General features: G+C 39.2%; 1 protein-coding gene across 1 annotated transcript in view; it reads right to left on the bottom strand.

Annotated features, from left to right (window-relative positions):
- Positions 1-22,035, bottom strand: part of lamc3 (laminin, gamma 3) — a 141,336-nt gene that overhangs the window by 32,141 nt on the left and 87,160 nt on the right. The window contains exons 11-12 of the mRNA XM_017407944.3: positions 12,286-12,395; positions 6,732-6,959 (exon numbers count right to left, since the gene is read on the bottom strand). Coding sequence (XP_017263433.1) covers positions 6,732-6,959; positions 12,286-12,395 — 338 coding nt within the window. The remainder of the gene's footprint in view (positions 1-6,731; positions 6,960-12,285; positions 12,396-22,035) is intronic.

The raw sequence follows: 22,035 nt of genomic DNA, 5'->3' as shown, positions 1-22,035 counted from the left end.
CCACCCCCACCCTTCAGAAAAATAAGACCACGAGACATTAACTTCACGTAAGACTGCAGTCCAAAGTTTGCAGCTTTTCCGGCAGTTAAATGTTGCTCCCTTTGAATTTTGAAGAGTGCCCTTTTAAGAGTATTCCTAAATTTACATCAGGTGGAAGAGGCAGCTTTTATTCTCTGTCTCAGAGAACAATAACATCTTAAGGGGGTTATTTGTGTCTAAATACGGCGCACCATGCCTAACAAAGCTCTAATACAGCAGCCTAACGCTCAATATCCAGCAGAGTGTCGAGAGCATCATGTGTTTCATTTGTTTAAGTGATTAATGAGCACTCTCCTGCAGGATAGGCTGCAGAGAAAATTGAGTGTCTCTGTTCTATCTATACATTACAATCAGCTCTCCCGTTATCCCACACCCACCCTTGAATTTATGAATTATGGCCTCCGCCTTGTTTCCTGGATTGGTTAGATGCAATTACCATGGCGTACATGCTGTCCAGTTTGAGCTAAAATTAAACACATGCCCAGAATTGTGGTTATGCATCGAATGTGCCATTTTTTTTTTTTTTAATCTAAAGGACATATGTTTGACTTCATCCACCCCACAGCCCTGAAGCTCAGCAGGGATCGTAATTTGCTTGTTCCACTGCAAATATTAACATTTCCAATGTGTTGTGTTACGCTACAGCAAATAGGATCGACACGACCCAGAGAGTGTTAATAAATCATGATTATGAAGCACCATTGGCTGCAGCTTCCCTCGGCAGCCGGTGAATAAACTCCTTCCCAGTTTTTGTCTGTGGGCACACCCTGCAGGATGATACAAGTCGTTAGGTAATTATACAGCAATTAGGATTCTGATAGAAGAAACAGCAGGTTGGTCCACCCGCCTGGTGACAAATGATGAACAGTGCATCTAATCAACTTTCTTTGATAGTTCCCCTTGACCTGAACTTATGAGATTTTTAAAAATAAGTAAACAAACTGCACAAGGTTCCCATAAATCTATATGGAAAACCAGCAGGCTGTCAAAAATATGACATGCCTTCATAATCACCCATTTCACAAAGACGGGTTAATTTTAACTGGCTTCATTTTAACTGGCTTCATTTTTTTTTTCCTGATAGGGAGCTTATGCTGTTCAACACGAGACTCTAAAGGACACAGGGTTTGTTTGATCCATGACTCAGAGGACACCACGTTCCATATTCAACACTCATTTGTCACCCGCATGGCGCTTGTGGAATGTACAAGATGCTGAAAATAACGTGAGGTCTGAAAAGATTTCTTCAGAATTGCTGATGAGTGACAGTTTTTCTTTCAGCTTTACAATAAAAGCAGTTTTTGTTCAGCCCACGTGGAAAACTCTCATCTCTTTTTAAACTTTTCTTTTATATTTTATTGTGCAAAATGAACAGATTTCACAGCCCTTATCTCACTCTTCCTAAAATGCCAACTCCCTGTTGTAATGCTTCTGTCATATTGTTTTGCATCGCATGTTGGTGCAGTTTGAAATTCTCTTTATGTGGGTCAAAATGTGAGGAACTGAAGCGTATTTTGTGGAAAGTTAGGTCTTGTGATGTGTTGTGACATCATGAACAATGTTGTATTTATGCAGTATATATCACAAACACAAAGTAATATGCAAACTGATATGCAGCTCTAATGAGACAGACAAGAAAAACAAGCAATGGAAATGCCTATTATGCATATAAGAGCCAAAAGTACACCACAACACTATGGCAGTGCAGATAGGACGTTTATATCGTTGTTATTGTTGAGTCACTGTTATGTAACTTCTGTTATTATTCTGTATATGTGATGGCCTAATGTTGCTATATTCAGAATACAGAATGTTTTTGTCTTGACCAATAAATCTGTGGCAACCTTGCTGGAGATCACACTATGTAGGGTATCAGATCTGTACGTAAAGAGGCAATGTTTTTCATATTATTTCATTCTAGCCATGTATCTCAATGCACAATGGAAGCACAAGGGAAATATGCAAAAGTTGAATGTCTTTACTAAAAATTATTGCTGCTCTGCACTGTATTTTTAGGCATTACATTAAAAAAAAACAACAACTTGTAGATTAATCAGTTACAGCATGTTCTGATCACTTAATAAGTGATTTATCTTTTAGGTCTTGAAGCAGTTTCCTCTCACCTGAGTTCTGTTGTACATTCACTCTTGCAAATTGTTTTTCCACATGTGTGAGTAAAAGAATACGTTCAACAACAACTTGGACAATAACATCTTACACGTGGTGTGCTGGTCATGAACTGATGGGTTTGACTCAACTTCTAAACTTTGCTTTTTTTAATCAGTCAAAGTTTGACAACGTTTCTGTGATGCCATCTTTAGTGATCTGTGATCACGCTATACCACACATGGCACACCTGACTAACCTGAGGGCAATATCAGATTATAGGTTGCTTTAAAATGTGTGACTTTATAAAAAACTTGAGCCCTGGACACCAGAAATGTTTAGTCAGAGCAGATGTTAACAACTCTCCAGCACAGTTGGGGAATGGTTTGCTGAACTGAAATTCTTTCCACCATACTCCTCAATCTTGCATCTGATTGTTTTTTTTCAGTATGGAGGTGGAAAGTACACAACTGAAACAAGCCTGAACATTTCTACCATGTTGAAAACATTGCTGAGAGATTTAGTTTAGATCTAAAGCAGTAATTCCACCCATCTGATTTGATTATCTTCTTTTCCCCAAATCAGAGTTGTGACATTTGCCCATTATCAGAACAACATTTAGCCGTTAGCCAGTTAATTGATGTGATAGCCCAATACTGATGCTTGAATGAAAGGCTTTGGTTAGGTTACAACCTTTGAACAGATTGTAGCTGTAATGTCCCATGAAAAAGGACCAGTATAATTGCTGCCTGACACTTTAAAAAAAATGAGCAAAACTGATTGAGAAAGAAAGGCAATAGAAAGGAAATACACTTTTCAAAGACAGAAAGGCGTAAAGGATTTGGAAACTCGAGAGAACTCCGCGCAGAGGGGAGTCAAGGCCGCAAAATACAAAGTCAAGGTGGCTAGGGAGAACAGGTGTGGGAAAAAGGAAGTACAAGACAGCAAGAGGCCAACTGTAGGGAGTCTGGTGAACAAGAAAACGCACAGAGAACAAGTGTGCGTGTCTGTTTGTGGAAGAAGGAAAAAGGAGACATTCAGATTGAGAAGAGACATAAGAGACGCAAGAAATCTGCAAGCAAATTAGACATCATTAGCCAAGAGGCGGTTAACAAGTCTAATTAGGGGAGAAGCAGGCAGGCAGTCATACCAGATTCACTTCCGGACCTCAGTCACACACAACCACAGTTATACAAAACTACACACAAGGCCACAAGAAAAAGACCCACAGACTCAGCCACATCTCTTAACTGGGTCAGATCTCTGAGACTTTAAGCAGAAGGGCAGAAGGGGGGGAGATGGCGGCGAGAGGAAGTGGGAGATTGAGGAAAGATAAAAGCTAGAGGGTGGGACCTCACATAGGCCAGTTGTCTGCTGAAGTGAGATGGAGGGAGTTGTTTAAAGCCATGAGAGTAATAAAGTGAAGAAAAGACATGAGGAGAAAAAAAAAAGAAAGGGTGCGTATAGGACACACTCCCAGATGCACACGCATAAAAAACTGCAACGAGGTTGTGTACATAGCCACCAGCTGTTGTTTTACCTCTGTCATTTACGGGACATTGCATTTAGGGTGTGAATCTGAAAGAAATCTGCAGGGGCTGATAATATCTCCCATAAATATGTCAGGGACATTAAATCCAGATTTTTAGTGTCTTTATTATAGAGATTAGTTGTGTGGAATGACATTGTTGCTGTACCAGTACAGCCACCAAGTTCTCACTTTGAGTGATAGCTTACAAGTGCTCCTAAGGGATGACTGGGCTACATTTCCTTGAAGTAGCAATGACTGACTGTCAGTTTTAGAAAGACAGAAAAATGCATTAGTAAAACAGGCTGCTTTTTTCCATGTACCCAGTGCTCTCTCTCAAAGGCACAGTGACAGAAAATGTTATTTTAACAACTTCTGATGATCCCTTAAGTAACACAGAGTAAAATCTGATTTAGTTTTCCCTCTCAAAAACCCACGGTAAGGGTGCAATATAAAGTTGGGGAATTCAAGTGGCAAATCACGAAAAAAGGCAGAGGGTAATGCTGTAAATTTTCACAACACTGACTTTTACTTCCTAAACAGCAAAGCTCCAAAATGTGCAGAATTCTGTTTATTCATAAAAAGCACCTATAATGAAATCTTGAAAAATGCACCACTGAAAAGACGTGCGTGTTGTTGCTGTTCATTGCATGAGGGTTAAAAGCACAGTTAACGGACAAAATGCATTTTGTGCATTTTAATGCATGGGAGGAATGCATTAGCAATCAAAGTGTATTAGTCTTGCAAATGTATGCACTTACACACATGAAGCTGGCTTTGAAGAACCAGGAAACCACTCCACACTTCACACTTACCAGCTAAATCAGCTCTGTGACTACCACCTGTTGATGGCTTGGAGACATAACAGTGGTGGATCAACTTTTCATTTCAGGCACTACACCAATGCAAGTAGAAGGTGTCTCAGGTCTGGATCGAAAGTATTACGTGACAAGGGCAAATGCTGGTCACTTCCCTTTTTGTGTTTTTGTAGCGAAATGGTACACCAGAGCTTGCAGACAAATCATTCCCTCGGACACGTAGCCTTCAAGCTCCACCTCTCTAATTCATGCTTTCTGTGACACATTTGAAGTGTCCACGCCAAAGCAGAAATACTGAAGTTGCATTAAAGTATATCATAAATTTTAACTGCCATCCTCAGTTGACATTATTCAGCTGTTTTGACAGGTCGTTGAACCCTACTCATAACTACTGACAGCATCATATACTGTGAAACTGATGGAGTTTGCCTTTAAATATAAAAGGTTCTGCACTTGATTTATGAATTCAATATTTTAGGCTTTCCTAAGCTTTGCTACTCCAGCAAGAATCATTGAAACAGAAATGTTGTTGATTAGTTGTCAGTGTAGTGGCACCAATGTCATCATGGCTTCCTGGCATTTTTTAGATTTATTAGTTCAAGACATGAACTGTAAAGAGAAAAGGTAGCGATAACCACCAAATCCGAGATGTGAAGTCACTGAGGATGAGCATAAAAGGGCAATGGCACTTGTTAAATACATTGTTCCTTCATTAGCATTATTTCACTCTTTTAAACCTTCACAGGAATAAACTGAGTGTATGATGTCACACTGCATCCATCAATGTACTAAAGTCCTACTATTTTGGAGTGATGACTAACCCTATTAGATCTAAAGTTTTATCTCCTTGGAATGTTGACAAACTTAAAACTAGGTCAAGCAAAAAATGTTATAGAACTGTAGTAGAATGTTTTTGAAATAAATAAATTACAAAGCACACAATTCTAAATATAGCATTGCAGATAAAGGTGGTAATTATCAGAGTTTGTATGGAAACCTTGATAATTATTATGTAACTCAAAGCAGATAATAAAGTAAAATAAATCACAAGAAACTAAAAAACTAACAGATTAAAATGTCAAATGCAAAGATGAACAAGCTGCGTACGCTGAGCAGTTAAAACATAAATTATTGTAACTTTTTAGTTTCGCTATATTTTTTGACTACACATTTTCAATTAAAAATCACTAATTTTTAAACCAAGTTGTTTTTGTGCCAGAAAATTACCTGGACAGATGAATAAGAGGAGGATAACAGATGGATTAGAGGCACACGGCCGATATATTTGTGACAGCTTAAAAAAAAAAAAAAAAAAATCCCTCTTATGCAACAGAAGTAGCAACGCTAAAGCACGAGTTGGTCATTTAAAAAGATTCTGTCAGATTTAAGCAACATAAAATCTGCCACGTAAATTTGTTGTCTGAGATGAGTTTTACTTTTTCTAATAATAAAAAGACCACAAGTAGGAAATAACAGTAAGACTGGGCTCATTTCGTTTTGACGCAAAATATAAAAGTCACATATTATAATTATTTTACAATTACATTACGTGAAAATGATAACCTATAAAAACTTATATTCACTTTATATCCTATTTAACAAACCCCTACCTCCTACCTCGGCCCAGAAGAGATCCCCCACGAGCCAGAAATGGCCTGCGGGCCACCAGTTGATATCGTTTCTGGTTCCAAATAATCACAGTATGCACAACCACATATGTATCACATGTCTCCACTAGATGAATGTCACATTTATTTTCTGTAATTTCTGAACCAACAATAACATCAGTAACTATTTTTAACATGACTTACTTCTGTAGTTTATTTTACTTTGAAAATCTTTTTTTAAACAAGTTGGACTGCAGGGTTTCTTAAGAAGTACTAAAAATAGAAACAAAACATCCAGAATTGACCTTCAGTTACCTTTAATGAGTGCTAAGAGCTGGCTCCAAAACATCTTTGGCTCCAATAAAGTCTCATTATGGAGTCATTGTAGTTTCATTAGCTGCATTAACATCATCTGATCAGACTGACTTTAATCCTTCCAAAAATAATTATGCAGTTAAGTAGATATTACGTTCCCATTCTGATTGGGCACATTTTTGTCTGCTCGGGTTTTAAGTGTAACTCTCCAGCTTCACTCTCCTTCTAAATCTGGCCAATTCTAGCTAAAAATGTAACTCCGGGCTATTTGAAACTTGTTAACCACGCCACTTACATTAGCCCAGTTTCACTCGTTACCTGTTTCTGGATGACAGGTCCCATGATGGTGGCAGTTGCAGGGCACGCACGTTGAGAAGGGTCCTCTGCTGGGGTCTTCTCGGGTGAATCCAGGGGCGCATCGCTCGCAGAACTCGCCTGCAAAGCCCTGAGGACACGAACAAGCTTCCACCCACGGGGCAGGAGGACCGGCTGGACCGGAGGAGACGGAAGCTGAGGTCAGGGTTACCGCAGCAAGCTGTGATGTGTCTGGAGGGCAAGGAGGAGAAAGGTGGGATGGGTTTACTCATCAAAAGTACGCATGCACCGGTCAGGAGAAATATTTCTTGCCCGCCACCGAAGGAAATAATGTTTTTGCCCTCATCTGTGTGTGAGTGCATTAGTCTATAGCAGAGGTGGCCAATCGTGGTCCTCGAGGGCCACTATTCTGTATGTTTTCCTTGTTTCTCTGCTCCAACACACCTGATTCAGTGGTTAAATCAGCTCTTCATGTTCTGCAGAAGCTTGTTAATCACCCATTGATTCAAATCAGGTGTGTTGGAGCAGAGAAACAAGTAAAACATGCAGGAGAGTGGCCCTCGAGGACCAGGATTGGCCACATCTGGTCTGTAGCATTAGAGAAGTATCTCAAGAACCACTGCATGGATTTTAATGAACCTCTTAGAAAGTATGAATGCACACCTACAGGTCATTAACTTCTGGTGTCAACCTAACCAAAGATGGACGCCACAACTAATCAACCAAGCCAACACAAAAAAATGGCTTTAACTCAGTTACTTTTACAGATACTAAGCTAAGATTTGGTGTGGTAGTAGCTGACAGTCACTCACAACATGTACTTCAAACTTTAACAGCTCATGCGAGGTCATGCATAACTCTATTTTCAAAGTTTTAACCGAAACAGATGCAGCTCATTTCTCAACACAAGCCAGTCTGAGTTTGAAACTCTGGCTTCAAAGGTGGCAGCCAATCTGCATTGCTTCAAGGAACCCTAGGCTTTTATCATTGTTTTGTTTTAGTTTTCTCTTTTATTTATTTTTTATATGAGATGAGCAGTGTATACATATAAATGAAATCATTCAGGCACTCTTTGATATAGGAAATGAAAAATAAAAAAAATAGAAGAAGAAGAAAAAAAAAAAGCACTCCAGCAGAGCAAAATGTGAAAAAAAGGAGACAAGAGACCCCGTGGAGGGATGTCAAACATGCAGTTCCAGTGGGGTTTCAGGATCCCTTGCTCCTCTCATGAATAGTGATGGGGGGCAGGCCATCCTGAACCCAATCCCTCACACCCTTTAGTCTGTGAGCAGCAGCCACACTCCTGCTCCTTTTTTTTTCTTCTTGTGCGTCTGTTGCGACGTCTGCTCTCACTCCAGACATGATTAACTGGATAACTAGACGGCTGGATAGACGGATAACAAGTGTGGATAGGCTCCTGCATGATGATCAGAGTGGGAAGGCGCAGTGAGAGGTGAGGAAGAAAAACCAAAGCAGAGGATGAACCCCGGGCTTCCCGCAAGTCGTGATCCAGTCGTTCCTTTAACGCTGATGAAACTCGCCGCATTTGCACCTCAGAGACATAATCAGCGCGCGAGCCTGTCCTCTCCCCTCACCTTGATGGGTTTGAGCCCCTACCCTTTACTCCCCGCCTGCTCCTGATGTCTCTCAGCTCCTTCGGGTGGGAGACGTGCGCCTTTAAAACAGTTTCCTCATGCAAAAGCCTATATTTGTGCTAATTAAAAGCATTTGATTTGGAGTCCCGCTGTGTGGTTCTCTCCATCAACTCGTTTTTTTTTTCTTTTTCCTGAGAAACCTTGTCAGAGCAGTCGGCGATTTTTACATGGGGCTCGCTGCAGCCTGGCCGAGTGTTAATGCACCTTTACATTAAACCATTAAATCATTGATTTCTCATAAACGTTCAGTATGGCCGTGCACTCTATTAGGGGCTCAATGACAGCGGCAGAGAAAACGAGGGGACATTAAAATGGGATAGTTCTGTTATTGGACATACTTTGTGGTGCAGAGAGAGGAATTTAAAAAAAGGTAAAGCCTAGCATTTTTTGAAGGAATGCTATCACCCCACCACCATTGATGCCAGAGTTTTAAACTAAAATCATCTTATGTAGAGGAAGATTGATGTTATAACTATTTTGGTCAAACCTTGTAAATGACCTTGTGCACTGTTGCGAAATCCCATAAGATGTGTTTTGTGCTGAAATATGGGTTGTGAAGACTGCCGGCTACTACCACGCCAAGTTTTAGATCAATATTTGTAAAACTGAGTTATTGACATTTTTGTATTGGCTGAAGTTGAACAGCTGTGGTGGCCATCTTTAATTTTGGCGACTCCAAAAGTTTATCCGTTGCAGAGGTTCAGCCAATTATTTTCTGAGACTTTCATTAAAATCTGTCCAGTGGTTCATGAGATATTTTGCTAACAGACAGACAAGGTTGACACCAAGAGTTAATGTCAGTTTTAAGCAGAAATGTTGCACAATGTGAAGTGCTTAGAATATGTGCCAGAAATAGTGCTCAGCCGCTACCACACCAAATTTTAGCTCCATATCTGTACAATTGACTGAGTTACAGATATGATTGTGTTTTCTTAGCACAGTTGGCTGTGGCAGCTAACTTGAATTGGGTTTGACTCTAAAAGCTAATCAGCTGTAGGTGGTCATTCACCTATGACTTTCTAAGAGTCTCATTAAATTCTGCTTAATGGTTCATAGGATATTTTGCTAACAGACAGACACAATTGGCTTTAAATTTTAAGCAAAGATCTTGTGAAATGTTATGGATGACTCTCAGCTACTACTTCACCAAATCGTAGCTCAGTATCTGTACGATGGGATACATTATAGCCATTTTTGTGTTTGCCAAGTTCACTTAGCTGTAGTGGCCATTTTGACTTGGGTTGACTCCAAATGTCAATTAGTTGTAAACGTTTAATCAATGATTTCATTCAGAGAGTTTCATTAAAATTTGGTCCCTGAGATGGTTTGGTAATGATTCAAACAAACACGTACAGATAAACCTAGACATGGGCACAAACATCATCCTTTTGGCTTTGGCGGCGGGTGATAAAAGTCTTGACGGCAGGTTATTTTTAGAGGTTTGTTGTTGTTAAAAATGAGTTTGAGAGCAAAGAGAAATCGTTAAGTGAGCTTCTCCTCCGTTATGTGCAGGAGAAGCCGTCTCTATGACTCGTTTATGTGGGTGGGAACAAAAAAACAACAACAACAAAAAAAAAATCAGTTTTGATGGAATATGTATGACCGTGCCTCTGTTTGTTTGCGCACAAACTTCTGTGTCGGTGTTTTTGTAAGAACTACACCAGAGTGGGCGTTGCGGCGCCTCCACCGAGAAACTAATTAAAATGGTGCAAGCAAGTGTGAGAGAACCGGTAATTTCAGCCAGCTGTTCTCTCTTCTCTGCGCTCTAATCTGCCGTAAAGCCTCTCAGATCCTGCTTGTTCCTTACAATGCAAACTATCAGACAGAAAGGAGGGGAGAAGTAAGAGGAAGGACTTGAAAAAAAGGAAATGGAAGTCAAGAAGTACTTAGACATACCTGGAAGTATAAATAGTTTTTTTTTTCTTTTTTGGCTTAGCCAGATACAGAACATTTGACTGGATGCTGAACTGTGAGCACAAATGCTGTCAATGTTTAAAAAAAAAAAAACTATATTTGGTGGCTTTTTTAACATTTTTTGTTGCCATAAAATGACAAAAACATAAAAACAACACATTATACTAATAATGAAAAACCTTTAGAATCCTCCTCATGGGCATGTGAAAGTAATTTCCTTAAATTTCTTTCTCCCCACAGAAATGAATAATGAGCAACAATGTTTTTTTGTTTTTTTTTAAAATATAATGCTCTGTTTGTGAAGCAAATCAATAAATGTGATGCTTTAAGTTTCACTCACTGAAACAGACCATAAAAATAAAGACCAAAAAATAAAATAAAAGAAAATAAAACCAAAAGAAAAGCAAAAAAAGAGCCTAAAGCAATAGTTCAGATCTCCTAAAATGAAGTTTTGTGAAAGGGTTATGAAAAACAAACATCTTACCTGTTGGAGAAACAGGGTTGGATTCTGACCAAACTGACAAGCTAATGACTAGTCCGAGTGGAACCAAAACCAAAGCAGTTTGGTAATATTATAATATTTTTTGCTGGTATAAATGTTCAATGTGAAATGGGTGATTGTGTAAAAGTTTCAAAGTTCAAATCTGATTTCCAGATGAGGTCAGAGGTCTGAAAAAACTGAAAAAGAAATGGTGGGATTTGCCTACAAGTGCTTGCTTGTGAAATTAAGCCGGTCTAACTCTTGACAGTGAAGCTTAATGTGCTCGGTAGTTTCATAAGTTGTTACAATTTATAGTTAATTACTTTCCATATGTCAACAAAACAATATACGCTGATTTTCACACGAGAATAAACATTAAATAAACTCAACTCGAAGGCAACAGGACACTGAACCATGGAAATGGCTGGAGGTAGAAGTTACAGATGCCCCAAGAGAATAACCTAGAGTGAGAAATGGCACTGTCTGTTTCCAATGAGCTGCTTTAACCTTGGCACAAAACATGTTGTCGGATGGAGCAACAGTTCATTTGTCAAGCCGTTGAGATGTGAGCTTTGTTGCCACATTTATTGCTGAGAATGCAAACTCACACAGACACGCGGACCCAAACGTGGTGAGGAGAAAAGAAAGGCTTATTTCTCCGTCCCCGTTCATCTTTGAAAACTTGGCTTTCTAAGTCTACCTTTCTTTTCTTGGCACATTTAGATAATGTCACAGCGATATGACAACTCCTTCTCCGCTGCCCTAATTTCTGCTTAGGATGCTGACAGAGGCCGAAGCTGCATCCTGCTTCGTGGCTAACCCACCTTTTTTTTTTTTACACAGAAGGAAGCAAAACAGACTCAGACGGCTTGTGGCTTGAAGAGTTGCAGCAGTTGTTGCTGTTACCGCAGCCTACACTGTACATTCACTGCTTAAAATTCAACCTTTTCTAATACATGTGCTCTGATTCTCACACCAAGCATACGGGTACAGACTCGCTCACACCGTGCACTCTCTCTCTCTCTGTGCGCACTCTTAAAGGAGCCACACCACTGTTATAAGAGTAGCAAAGATGTACTATATTTCATTGCATCATACCAATACATTTTAATGCATGGGCTGGATCTGAACTTTGGAAATTTACTGGCTTCTAAAATAGTGAACCACTATGAAATTTTGATCCTAGAATTTTTTTTTGTTTTGTTTTGTTTTATTTATGTTTCTTAAGACACCAATAGTCCACTATGGCCTTGGTCTAACTAGCTATTAGCTCAACAGAATTAAACTCTATTTCTCCAAATTGAGGGCATTCAAAGAGCCTTCTACGACAGGTAAGATATTATATCCTTGCTCATAACCTCTCCACAGAACCCCACTTCAAATGGTTTGAGCTGTCCCTTTAAGAGCAAGCATCCTTAAAATAACAAGCCGTTAGAGACGAAACCTACTGTGGTACCTATGTAAACAAGATGTCTTTGCACAATAACAAACACAAATGCACACTTACAGTTGTGTCCTCCAGAGTTGCTGATTTTCAGAGCTGTCACGTTAGAAAGGAGAAGCTGGAACTCAGCGGCGGAGAGAGGAGGCTTGAATCTCTTCTCGTATTCATGAAACCTGTAAAATAAGGAGACGGGTAACATCATTTACAATATACCAGTGCAGCACACCCACCAGCTGTGAGTAAACACCAGCATTTTTGCATGTTAACAGTAAAAACAACAGCACAACAGATTTATTAGCTACTCGAGTGTTTTCAAAGCGACTTCATTGGCCACATTGACAAGAAATTCACCGCCATTCATGGGAGTGTCTTTTTTTTTTCCATTTTAGATTCTAAATAAAGCCCAACTGGTAGAGACACAGAGTGGAAAGGAAAAAAAAATGTAAATGTGCTGACTTCAACATATATTCAGGGTCTTGATCACTGAGCTTTGCCATCTGCTGAAGGATGCTCTGCAAAGTCAGGCAGCACAGCTGACATCTTCCTGTTTTACTTCGAGGGTCTTGAATTTTTTTTTTCTACCTTGATGACAGGTGCTGTGTCAGCTCCACGAAGCTAATTTTGTACAGCAGAAAAAGAAAAAGAAAAAAATCACTGACTTATTCCTTGTAAACAGTTAGAGGAAAGACTCATAGGGAAGATAACACAGTGTAACTCTGGATTTACAAAATCCTGACAAACAATAATAATAATAATGATAACAGAAGTGGGGTTTAACAAAAATGCAAATTATTTTAATTAAAATTATCAGCTGTGTTACGAGCTCCTGAGTTTTGTGTGCTTCTTTAAACCCTACACTTTGACTCAAAGGACTTGAATCACACTGACGCAATTATGTCACGTCCTTTTCAGACGTCTGTGATCATTAAAGGAATAGTCTAGCTATTTTTGGCAAATAGTTATTAGTAGAACCTTATCAGCCGTGACTTCTGTCAGAGTATGAAAAAAGAGGCATAATGTCCAAGTTAAGCTAATGTCTGATGTCGTGGCTGGTCACTCAGGTTCTAAAGCTGAAACAACTTGTTAGATTTCACAGCGTGCGTAATGCTCATTGCGTTTTCAACACACAAGATGCATCTATGACCTAAAAGAAGCCTAAAGATTCTGCTAAGATCCCGCAAAGCCCAGCCAGCTGAAGTTTGCGTCAGGGTTGTAATATAGCGTGAAAGCGGCCTAATTTAGCACCTAGAAATGTTAAATAGGCCAATTTCAGATTTCTTTCAGCAATTTTTCTTTTTTTTTCCTCCACTTTAAATATAACACCAGGGTGTCTTTAATAAAATGTGACTGAAAGGTAGACTGTGAGCAGTCACTCCTTAAGGAAGGCTGCCACTCTTTAGCACTTTTATGACACATTCGGCGCACAAACTAAGTGGTAAATTTTTTAGCTATACATAGAAAGTCAAATCCATTACAGCTGTTACTGAAAGTGTCACTTGAATCCTGTGCACATCTGACTTGGCTGTTAAAATTTCTTTTATAACAACAGACCTTAGTATATGGCCTGAGTCTTCCCATTTGCATATATGTATATGTGTGTGTGTGTGTGGTTTTGCGTGTATGCCCCTGTCTTGCGACACACACTCTCTTGATGTGGCGGGGTTCTTGTTTCCTGGCCTGACATGTAGGCATGGTAATAAAGAGAGGCAATTACAAACAGGGCCTCAAAGCCATGGTAATGGAGCTGGTCAGACAGCGATAAGCAGAGTGTGCATGAAAGTGAACAAACTCCCAATCGTGCTTTCCCTATGGAGTGTCAGTGTCCCTTTTAATCAGCACCAAGCAGAGTGCAGAGAGCCAGACAGTAATTAAGCCCGTTCTGCAGAGGATGAGAGGCGATCATCAGGAGGAAAAAAACAAAAAAATAAAGAAAAAAGAAGAAGAAGAAAAAACACCCAATGCTGGACGCACAAGCAGAAACACAAGCACCCCAAAGAGAGATAAAAGAACTAGAAAAAGAAGTTTACAAGCAAAAAGATCCTGTACACAGGCATTTAAGTTAGTGTGAGGTAAAAATATTTTCATCTCGAAACATACTAATCATTTAACTATGTGAGCCTGAACTGAATATGATAATTTTTATTTAAACTAAATTAAAGCAACTTTTCCCTTAATTGGCAAATAAAAAAAAAAAGATTTGAAAGCAGGGTGAATTTTTATGTCTTGATCTGATACAGTCAGCAGTAACTTCCATTATAAGCTGCACAGAGCTGGGCTTAATGGAAGAGTGGCCAAGAAAAGCAATTGGTTCAAGTAAAAAAAACCAACAACAAATAAATAATGAGAATAATAAAAAGCACTGTTTTGACTTTGCCAAAAGACATGTTGGCGACTCCCCAAACATGTGGAAGAATGTGTCAGATGAGGGTAAAATTAAACTTTTTGGCCAACAACACACCATGTCTGGTACAAACCTAACACCTCCCATCATGCTGAGAGCTCCATCCCCACAGTGAAGCATGGTAGTGGCAGCATCATGTTGTGGGGATGGGGTTTTCATCTGCAGGGACTGGGGAAACTACGGGACCTTAAACACACTGTTAAAGGAACAGTGTTGAAAAAGAAGTAGTTGAAAAAGAAGAAGTGAAATATCCAGGAATGGTCCAATCAATGCACAAACCTCAACCCAGCTAAGAATCTCTGGTATCTTTTTAAAAAATAGTCATTCATAAGCAAGTCTTGCTATGAAAAAGTGGCAAAAAAAAAAAAAGGTCTAGGAGCTAGATGGATCAAACTCATGGAAATGTACCTGAGGAGACGATGCTGTAACTGCTGCAGAAAGTGGCTCCACAAAGTATTGACTTTAGATGAGAGGGTTGGGGGGGCTGAATAGTGATGCAACTCACTGTACTTGCAGTTTTCTTACAGACTTCTTTTGGCAGATAAGTCAGTGGACTGATCATTGCTAACTTAATAAAACATTACCCCTCGACTGTAAACAAAGGGTTGAGTTTTGTTTTTCTCATTCCCCTTTGACATCGATATTATGCTTCTATGCTGCAGATTTGCACACAGCTACAAACAAGGCAATAAAACTGTCCCACCCACTCGTTTCAATGGAAGAGAAAGTGAACGGAGAGAACATGAGCGAGGGAGAGAGAGAGAGAGAGAGGAGTGTTTGCTACCTTTTAAAAAGCATTCACCTCCTTCTCTCATCAATTCCCACAGCATGAATCCCTAAGCTTCCATATATTTCTCCTCCAACGGATTCTAAAATGATCTCTGCATCAGGTGGGAACACAAAACCACTTAACAGGTTATCATATTTACCATCTATGAATGCAGATGCAGTCACTCAAGAGGTGTGTGTGTGTGTGTGTTTATTATGCTCATGTTTATTTATGCTTCTGCATGCTTTTATCAAAACACCCAGAAACACATATTTCCATTTCTGAAATGTGATTAATTTTAATCCCTGTGTTGCATCTGATTGCTGTGAATCAAAAAAATGCAAAAATGTTTTTTTTTTGTTTGTTTTGTTTGTGTGTGTGCGTGTGTGTGTGTGTGTGTGTGTGTGTGTGTGTGTGTGTGTGTGTGTGTGTGTGCGTGAGACACCAAAAAATGAGGCAAACAGAGAAATGGCTTTAATTAAACAGTGCATTTTAACAGACACATGTGAAGTCAGCTGTGGAGATGTGTGGCGAGATGCTCCTTCAAGCTCCACACCACTTCAGAGGGAGAGACGACTGATTCCTTTAGCTGAGGCGCTCTAGGTGCAATGGGAAAAGTCATTATTAGTGAAAGACACCACAGAGAAGCAAGAAAATATTGGAGCTGACAGAAAGCCACAAGTTTGAATCCCCTTTGAGGGACTGGATGCACCGATGGCAAAAGGATCTGCTCTTCTTGGTTCAAAGACCATTAACTGAACTTTTTATGCTGCTGCTTGACAGAATTACACCCAGGAACCAAACTCTAAATATATCATGGTGGCTTTGTTTCTGCAGACACATATTTAAAAAAAAAAAAAAAAAAAAAAAAAAAAAAANATATATATATATATATATATATATATATATATATATATATATATATATATATATATATTTATTTAAAAACTACCATTATGTTAAAAAAAAATCAGCAAGATAGTTTGTCTAGTTGCAGTGAGTTTCTGTGGAGTAGTTATAAAGAGTCAGTATCTCACCTGCAGTAGGTAGAGTTATAATGTCATGCTTCCATAAGGTTGTGTGACAAAAATTGCATCATTTTCTTCTCATAGCTGCTTCATCCGGCGACTCAAGGCCCTGGACAAACCTTTTCTCACAGGGGTTTACGCCAACTGTTGTGTGATTGGTCGGAAGTTGTGGGCGTGTTTATGCGGAAAAGCCAATGGGTTTCAATGGATTTGTTTTGTTTCCACTGCTCTGATGAGGAGCAGCTGTCTGAGGCTGTTAGAAAATACTGTCATCTTTACAGCTGTTCCAGCAAAACAAGGACAGGAGAGTTGAGAAGCCGACAGGAAGAAACCTGTTTTAACGCTATAGGAGGAGGGAGGAGCTTCCTGAGACTTCTGAGCCGAATGTTGTGCAGACTATTAAAGGTCTGTGCAAAAACAAATGTCTCACAACCACAAACTGACATCTTGACTTCTAATGGAGTAACTAAAGTTTAAAACAATTACATGAGGCTGTCATAGATTATAGTTTGTGTCTCTTGTTTGGTTAGTGATCTTATTTTCCGTATGCATATTTTGTAGTCTTGAGTTGTCGTTATTTCTCTGTTTTGTACCGTGCTTCATGTTTTGTTTTGTTAGAGTACAACCCTCTAGGACTTTCGATGAAATGTCTTGACACAGCTGTACCACGAAGCCGGATTAGTAGCTCAGTGAGTTTTTTTCACTGAAAAGTATCATTGAGACATAATTGAAGTTTAGTATGTGTTTTCATGGATTATTTTGTTACTTACCTCTGAATTATAAAATATCTTGTTTTCATTCATTCCTCAGTTAATGCAAAAAAAATAAGCGAAAGAAAATTGGTACTGCATTTGAAAAAACGAGGAATGAAAAGAATGTTCTTTCATGGATGACAAAAGGTAGAACCTGCAGCAAATTATTTCAATCAACAAGACAATAAGGACCAGAAGAAACCTGTTCTTGTAACTTAGCAGAGGTATTGGTAAGATTAATAATTTACTATATTTGCATGACCGTGCACAGATCCAGGATCTGAAACTCTGGATTGACTTATGGCATTGATAACCAGCTTTGTAGCACCACTAAGCTTGGTCTTCAATGTTAGGAAACAGTTGAGCTAAAAGTCTTTAAAAAATGGGGCATATTGTTGAACGTGCTCTGTATGGACGCCTGTTTTTTCTTTGTAATCAGTTTATCTGCAGCCAATTTGTAATTGCTGTCCTAAGAACACATGCTCCTTGGTTTTCAGTTACACTTTGCCAGGTCCTTGTTGTCAGCATCTTTTAGTCTTTATCCGTCAGCGGGTGCCTTTTTCATTCCTTAATTTTATTAAAGAGCTTGTGTTTCATCACCTGTCTCTGCCTGTGGACTTAGCCTGCAGTTTGTGACTAAAATGTAATTTAGTCTTAGTTATAATTTATTTAACTGTAGTAAGTTTGAGTTGACTAAATATTGTCAAGTAAATTAGAAAAGAATGAAAAATGCAGTAACAGAATAACAATCAGCTGTCACTCGGTTCTGATAATCTAATCCCAAAACAACAGCTACAGTCAGTAAAACTGAGCGACCATGAAAGTGACTTCAGTGACTCTGTTTTTTAGGAAGATAAGAGGATATCTGTTTGAGACAGATTCTTTTTGAGTAGCAGTTAGCTGGACTCTCCCCCATGGGGACTTCTTCCCGATTCTCCAAAAAGTGGGATCAAAACTATCTCTCTGAATCAGCTGGAAGTGGTTTTCAGCACAATTCCTTAATGGTGCATTAGCAGCTGAAGAACACGACACGTCCCTTTAGAAGCAAGAGGAGAAAGAGCACTGTTGTTGCTGCTTCGATGGAAGTTGATCATTACTAGATCAAGAAAGTGACAACTTCATGGCTGAAAGACTCATAGAAGATACAAAAAAGAAGACGACTTGGCCTTATTGGTTACAGAATGTTTCTGAAAAGCCAAAACTGTTCTTTGTCATCTTGTAATACTGAGAATATATGCTAATAATATATGCACAGCTACAAACAATCTTGTTAGACACACAAAAAATAAAAAGCCTAGCACTCCTTGAAGGAATGCATATCACCCGCCATCTTTTATACCAGAGTTCTAAAACTAAGGCATCTTAAGTTAGAGTTATAGTCATTTTTGTGTTTGCTAGGGTTTATTAGCTGTGGGGGCTATCTTGAAATGGATTGACTTCAAACATTAATGAGTTGTAGGTGTACATTCAGTGATTATTTTCTGAAAGTTTCATTAAAATCTGTTTGGTAGTTTATAAATAGTTGAGACAAATGCACTTACGCACGCAGGAAAAAACATTATTGTCCACCTTTTGGTGGTGTCATCAGGGTAAAGATGTGCATGTTAATTACTTATAGAATCCGAATTTAAGTAGTTTTTTTTTTTTCAAAAGTGTGTTTTTTCTTTTGAAAAACATTTGATGTTCAATACCATTTAGGCTCAGACTCTAGCAATAAAATTAATCAGTTCTAAACTTAATTTACATCTCAGTGACTCAAAGTATACTGAAACTGGTATTTAAGTACTGCAAATCCCTTCAAAAATTACTCCTACAGCTGCTAAATTTACAGTTTCTAAACTGATCCAGATACAAGTTAATTAATGTTTTCATACTAGGAACAGACTTCTCTTCCCAGGTACTTGATGCAGATTGAATTGGGTGTCTCTGCATTTTCCAGACACCAGTTTCAACAAGACTGACCTGTCCCCTGTCGAGATCAGTTAGTAACGACTACAAACAGTAATGTAAGAATACTGATGCCTGCCAAAACTGACAAGAATCACAGTGGGGATCTTGACAAGCAGCTACAGCGCGCAGCCTTCATTACAACCTCGAGCTGAAACAGCAGGTTTCCACAGTACACAACATTCATCAATCAGCCGCTTCCTCATCGAGGTATCTGGACGGTCTCTTGCTCATGCTGTAATCATCTCGCACCGAAGAGAACACAGCTCCCCCTCGTAGCAAAATAACAACTTTGTATGTAAGTGTTTCTTCATGTTTTTGAAAATTTGCCACATAAGTGCTTTCGTATGTGCTTTTTTTTTCAGCCAACAGGTAGCTGCTCATTATTACAGCGCCTGTACGAATGCATTCCCAGAGGCTCTACGGGACTGTTTTGAGCTAACAGACTGAAACATGGTCGGTCGAGCATAAACAGAAGATGATGCTACTGCATAACAAGTCCATTTCAAGTTGGACTCTTCATTTCTCTTGAAGAGTTTGTCTTTTTTTTTTTTTTGCTTAACTTAAAACAAGCTGTGGAAAACAAAGGCAATTAAATCCTTCCTTAGGGAAGGAAGGAGCTTCCAGGGTGGGATACATGGAGGAAGTTTGAGGCGGCTGAGAAGAACAATTACGACAACACATAAGAAGACTGGAATTGCAACCAAACAGTGTGAAGGAGGTGCCAAGTGGGATGAAAAGGATTATGGGGAACTTGCTTCCTGGCCAAGTGGGAGCGGAAAACAAAAGTAGAGCAAAAAAAGCAAACTTGAGCAGGCTTGTTGTGGAGACCAGGCCACCTGCACCCACTACCCAATGGTTGACAAGCCTAATGAGATCTCTCTGTGACTGATTAGCCTGCCGTTTCCCCACAGGCCGTCACACCAAGGCTCCCCTCTTCAGCTCCAGCCTGCCTAACTCTGCCAGCCCATTTCTGCCTCGAGACTGACCACTTTATCCCAATCAAAACAAGAGGAGGCCTTGTTAGACAGAAAGATAGTGCAAGGAGAACTGCAGGATGTCCAATGTGAGATGAAAGATCCAATAAAGAATTTCAGTGAAGAAAGTAAGTAATAACAGAAAGTCAGTCGACAGCAAACTGGACTCAACAGAAAGCACAGAGGAAAGCTGTTCTTTTTAACCTTTCGGACATTTGCAATTTAAAGTTCATGTCGAATTGTTTAAAGGCAACATTTCAATTCATCAAAGTGAAAAAAATTATTACTTTTTTGTTTTTTCTTTTTTGTTTTCTGAAATATTTTTCAAAGAAGCTGGTAAGGAGCCATCACCTTGTTCCGTCACATATTTTAACAAAATTTTAGGTATCTTAAAGCAACTAAAATAGATTTAAGACACTGAAAATGGTTTCCTGTTCTTACTTGTTGTATTATTATACCTGCGCAGAAGTTTTGGGTCTCCTTTGTGATGTTTCTTTATATAAAAATGACCCAAATGTTTGTAAATGACTGCAGACAGTTCAGTTAACTATGACCTTGTCCACACTGAAACAACTGGTTTGCCAAATCTGAAAATATCTCCGTAAACACCGCACCACTTGTTTAAAATGCTGGAGATGTTGTTGTTCTTATTTCTGATGCACTTGGGGTATAGGTTAGATTGAAGGTGGGGCTAAGACATCATTGTTTTCAGAAGGTTTTGTTTTGGCTCTCTACACTGAAATGCAAAGATGGTGTTTCAAGATTTTTTTTCAATCTGGAACTCATTCTCAAAAAAATATTTGTTCAGGGCTCCTGATATGTCCGTTCCATGTGGACACATGGCTGAAATGATAAAACACTTTTACTTAATCACAAAACGCCATTCCTGTGTGGACTACGTAGGCCTCATTCACACTAGATGACAACACTGCTACGAAGTAGGATCAGTTGGAACGTTAATCGTCTTTGCAGGGTTTTGGCAAGGTCTTTAGACTACGATGATAAAGCTTGATAGGTTCACAGTGGTTTTGAGCATGCACCAAACTTCCTTAACAAAGTTGATGTGGTTTATCATCACGGTGGCAGAGTGTCAAAATCCTGGATGGATCATGGTGACAGTAGTACCAATCTTTCCATGATGTTGGGCCCACGTGTACCGTTGTGGTCAGTCATCAAGATCTTGAAGCCTGGCTTCTCTAGTTTCATGTCTAGGCTGTGACTGTGATAGTGGCACAGTTATGGAGATAACCTAGCACACACATGATACTCCTAGCTGCATTCTGACAGTCTGAGAGACTCACTACAGTTTTAAAGCTTGGAAATCTGCAATTTTTTTGTTTGAATTGAATAACCAACCTTGGATGAGTAGCAAAGTATCTGATCTGAAAGAGTTATCCAAGGGTGGCTGTGTAGAGCATGGTGAAGATGCTGGAGAGTGTCATGGGGGAACGCATAAAATAGCAGGAAAGACCTATTAGACGAGTACTAAGAGTGTCAGGGTTGACTTCACTCTATAGAAGGCTTTTTCAAATTTATCACAGTCCAGCCATGTTCTAACGCTGTAGCTCATGGAGAGCGAAGCAGGGTCAACATCCTGCGTGAAGTGGGCCTTTGAATCTTATCATGAAGTCAAGTTGTAGTATGTGCATAAAATAGTTCAACTTTGACTTGCCTTTATAATTACAACTTTAAAGAAGAGTTTTGTCTGAATGCTAACACATGTTGCTCACTGGTTACTACATAAAAACAACTTTTCTTAGTGATGCTGTCTTTTCTTGAAATTGAAATATAGCGTGATTCAGTTGAGATGGTGATCCATGGACACCAAAACAAATTTATTATTGATTAATGTGAAAATTCCCTGTGAATTAACAAATCTCTCTCTCTCTCTCTCTTTCTCTCTCTCTCTCTCTCTCTCTCTCTCTCTCTCTCTCTCTCT

The sequence above is a fragment of the Kryptolebias marmoratus genome, linkage group LG14 (genome assembly GCF_001649575.2).
Source record: "Kryptolebias marmoratus isolate JLee-2015 linkage group LG14, ASM164957v2, whole genome shotgun sequence".
NCBI classification, from domain to species: domain Eukaryota; kingdom Metazoa; phylum Chordata; class Actinopteri; order Cyprinodontiformes; family Rivulidae; genus Kryptolebias; species Kryptolebias marmoratus.
This window is presented reverse-complemented; position numbering and strand designations above follow the sequence as displayed.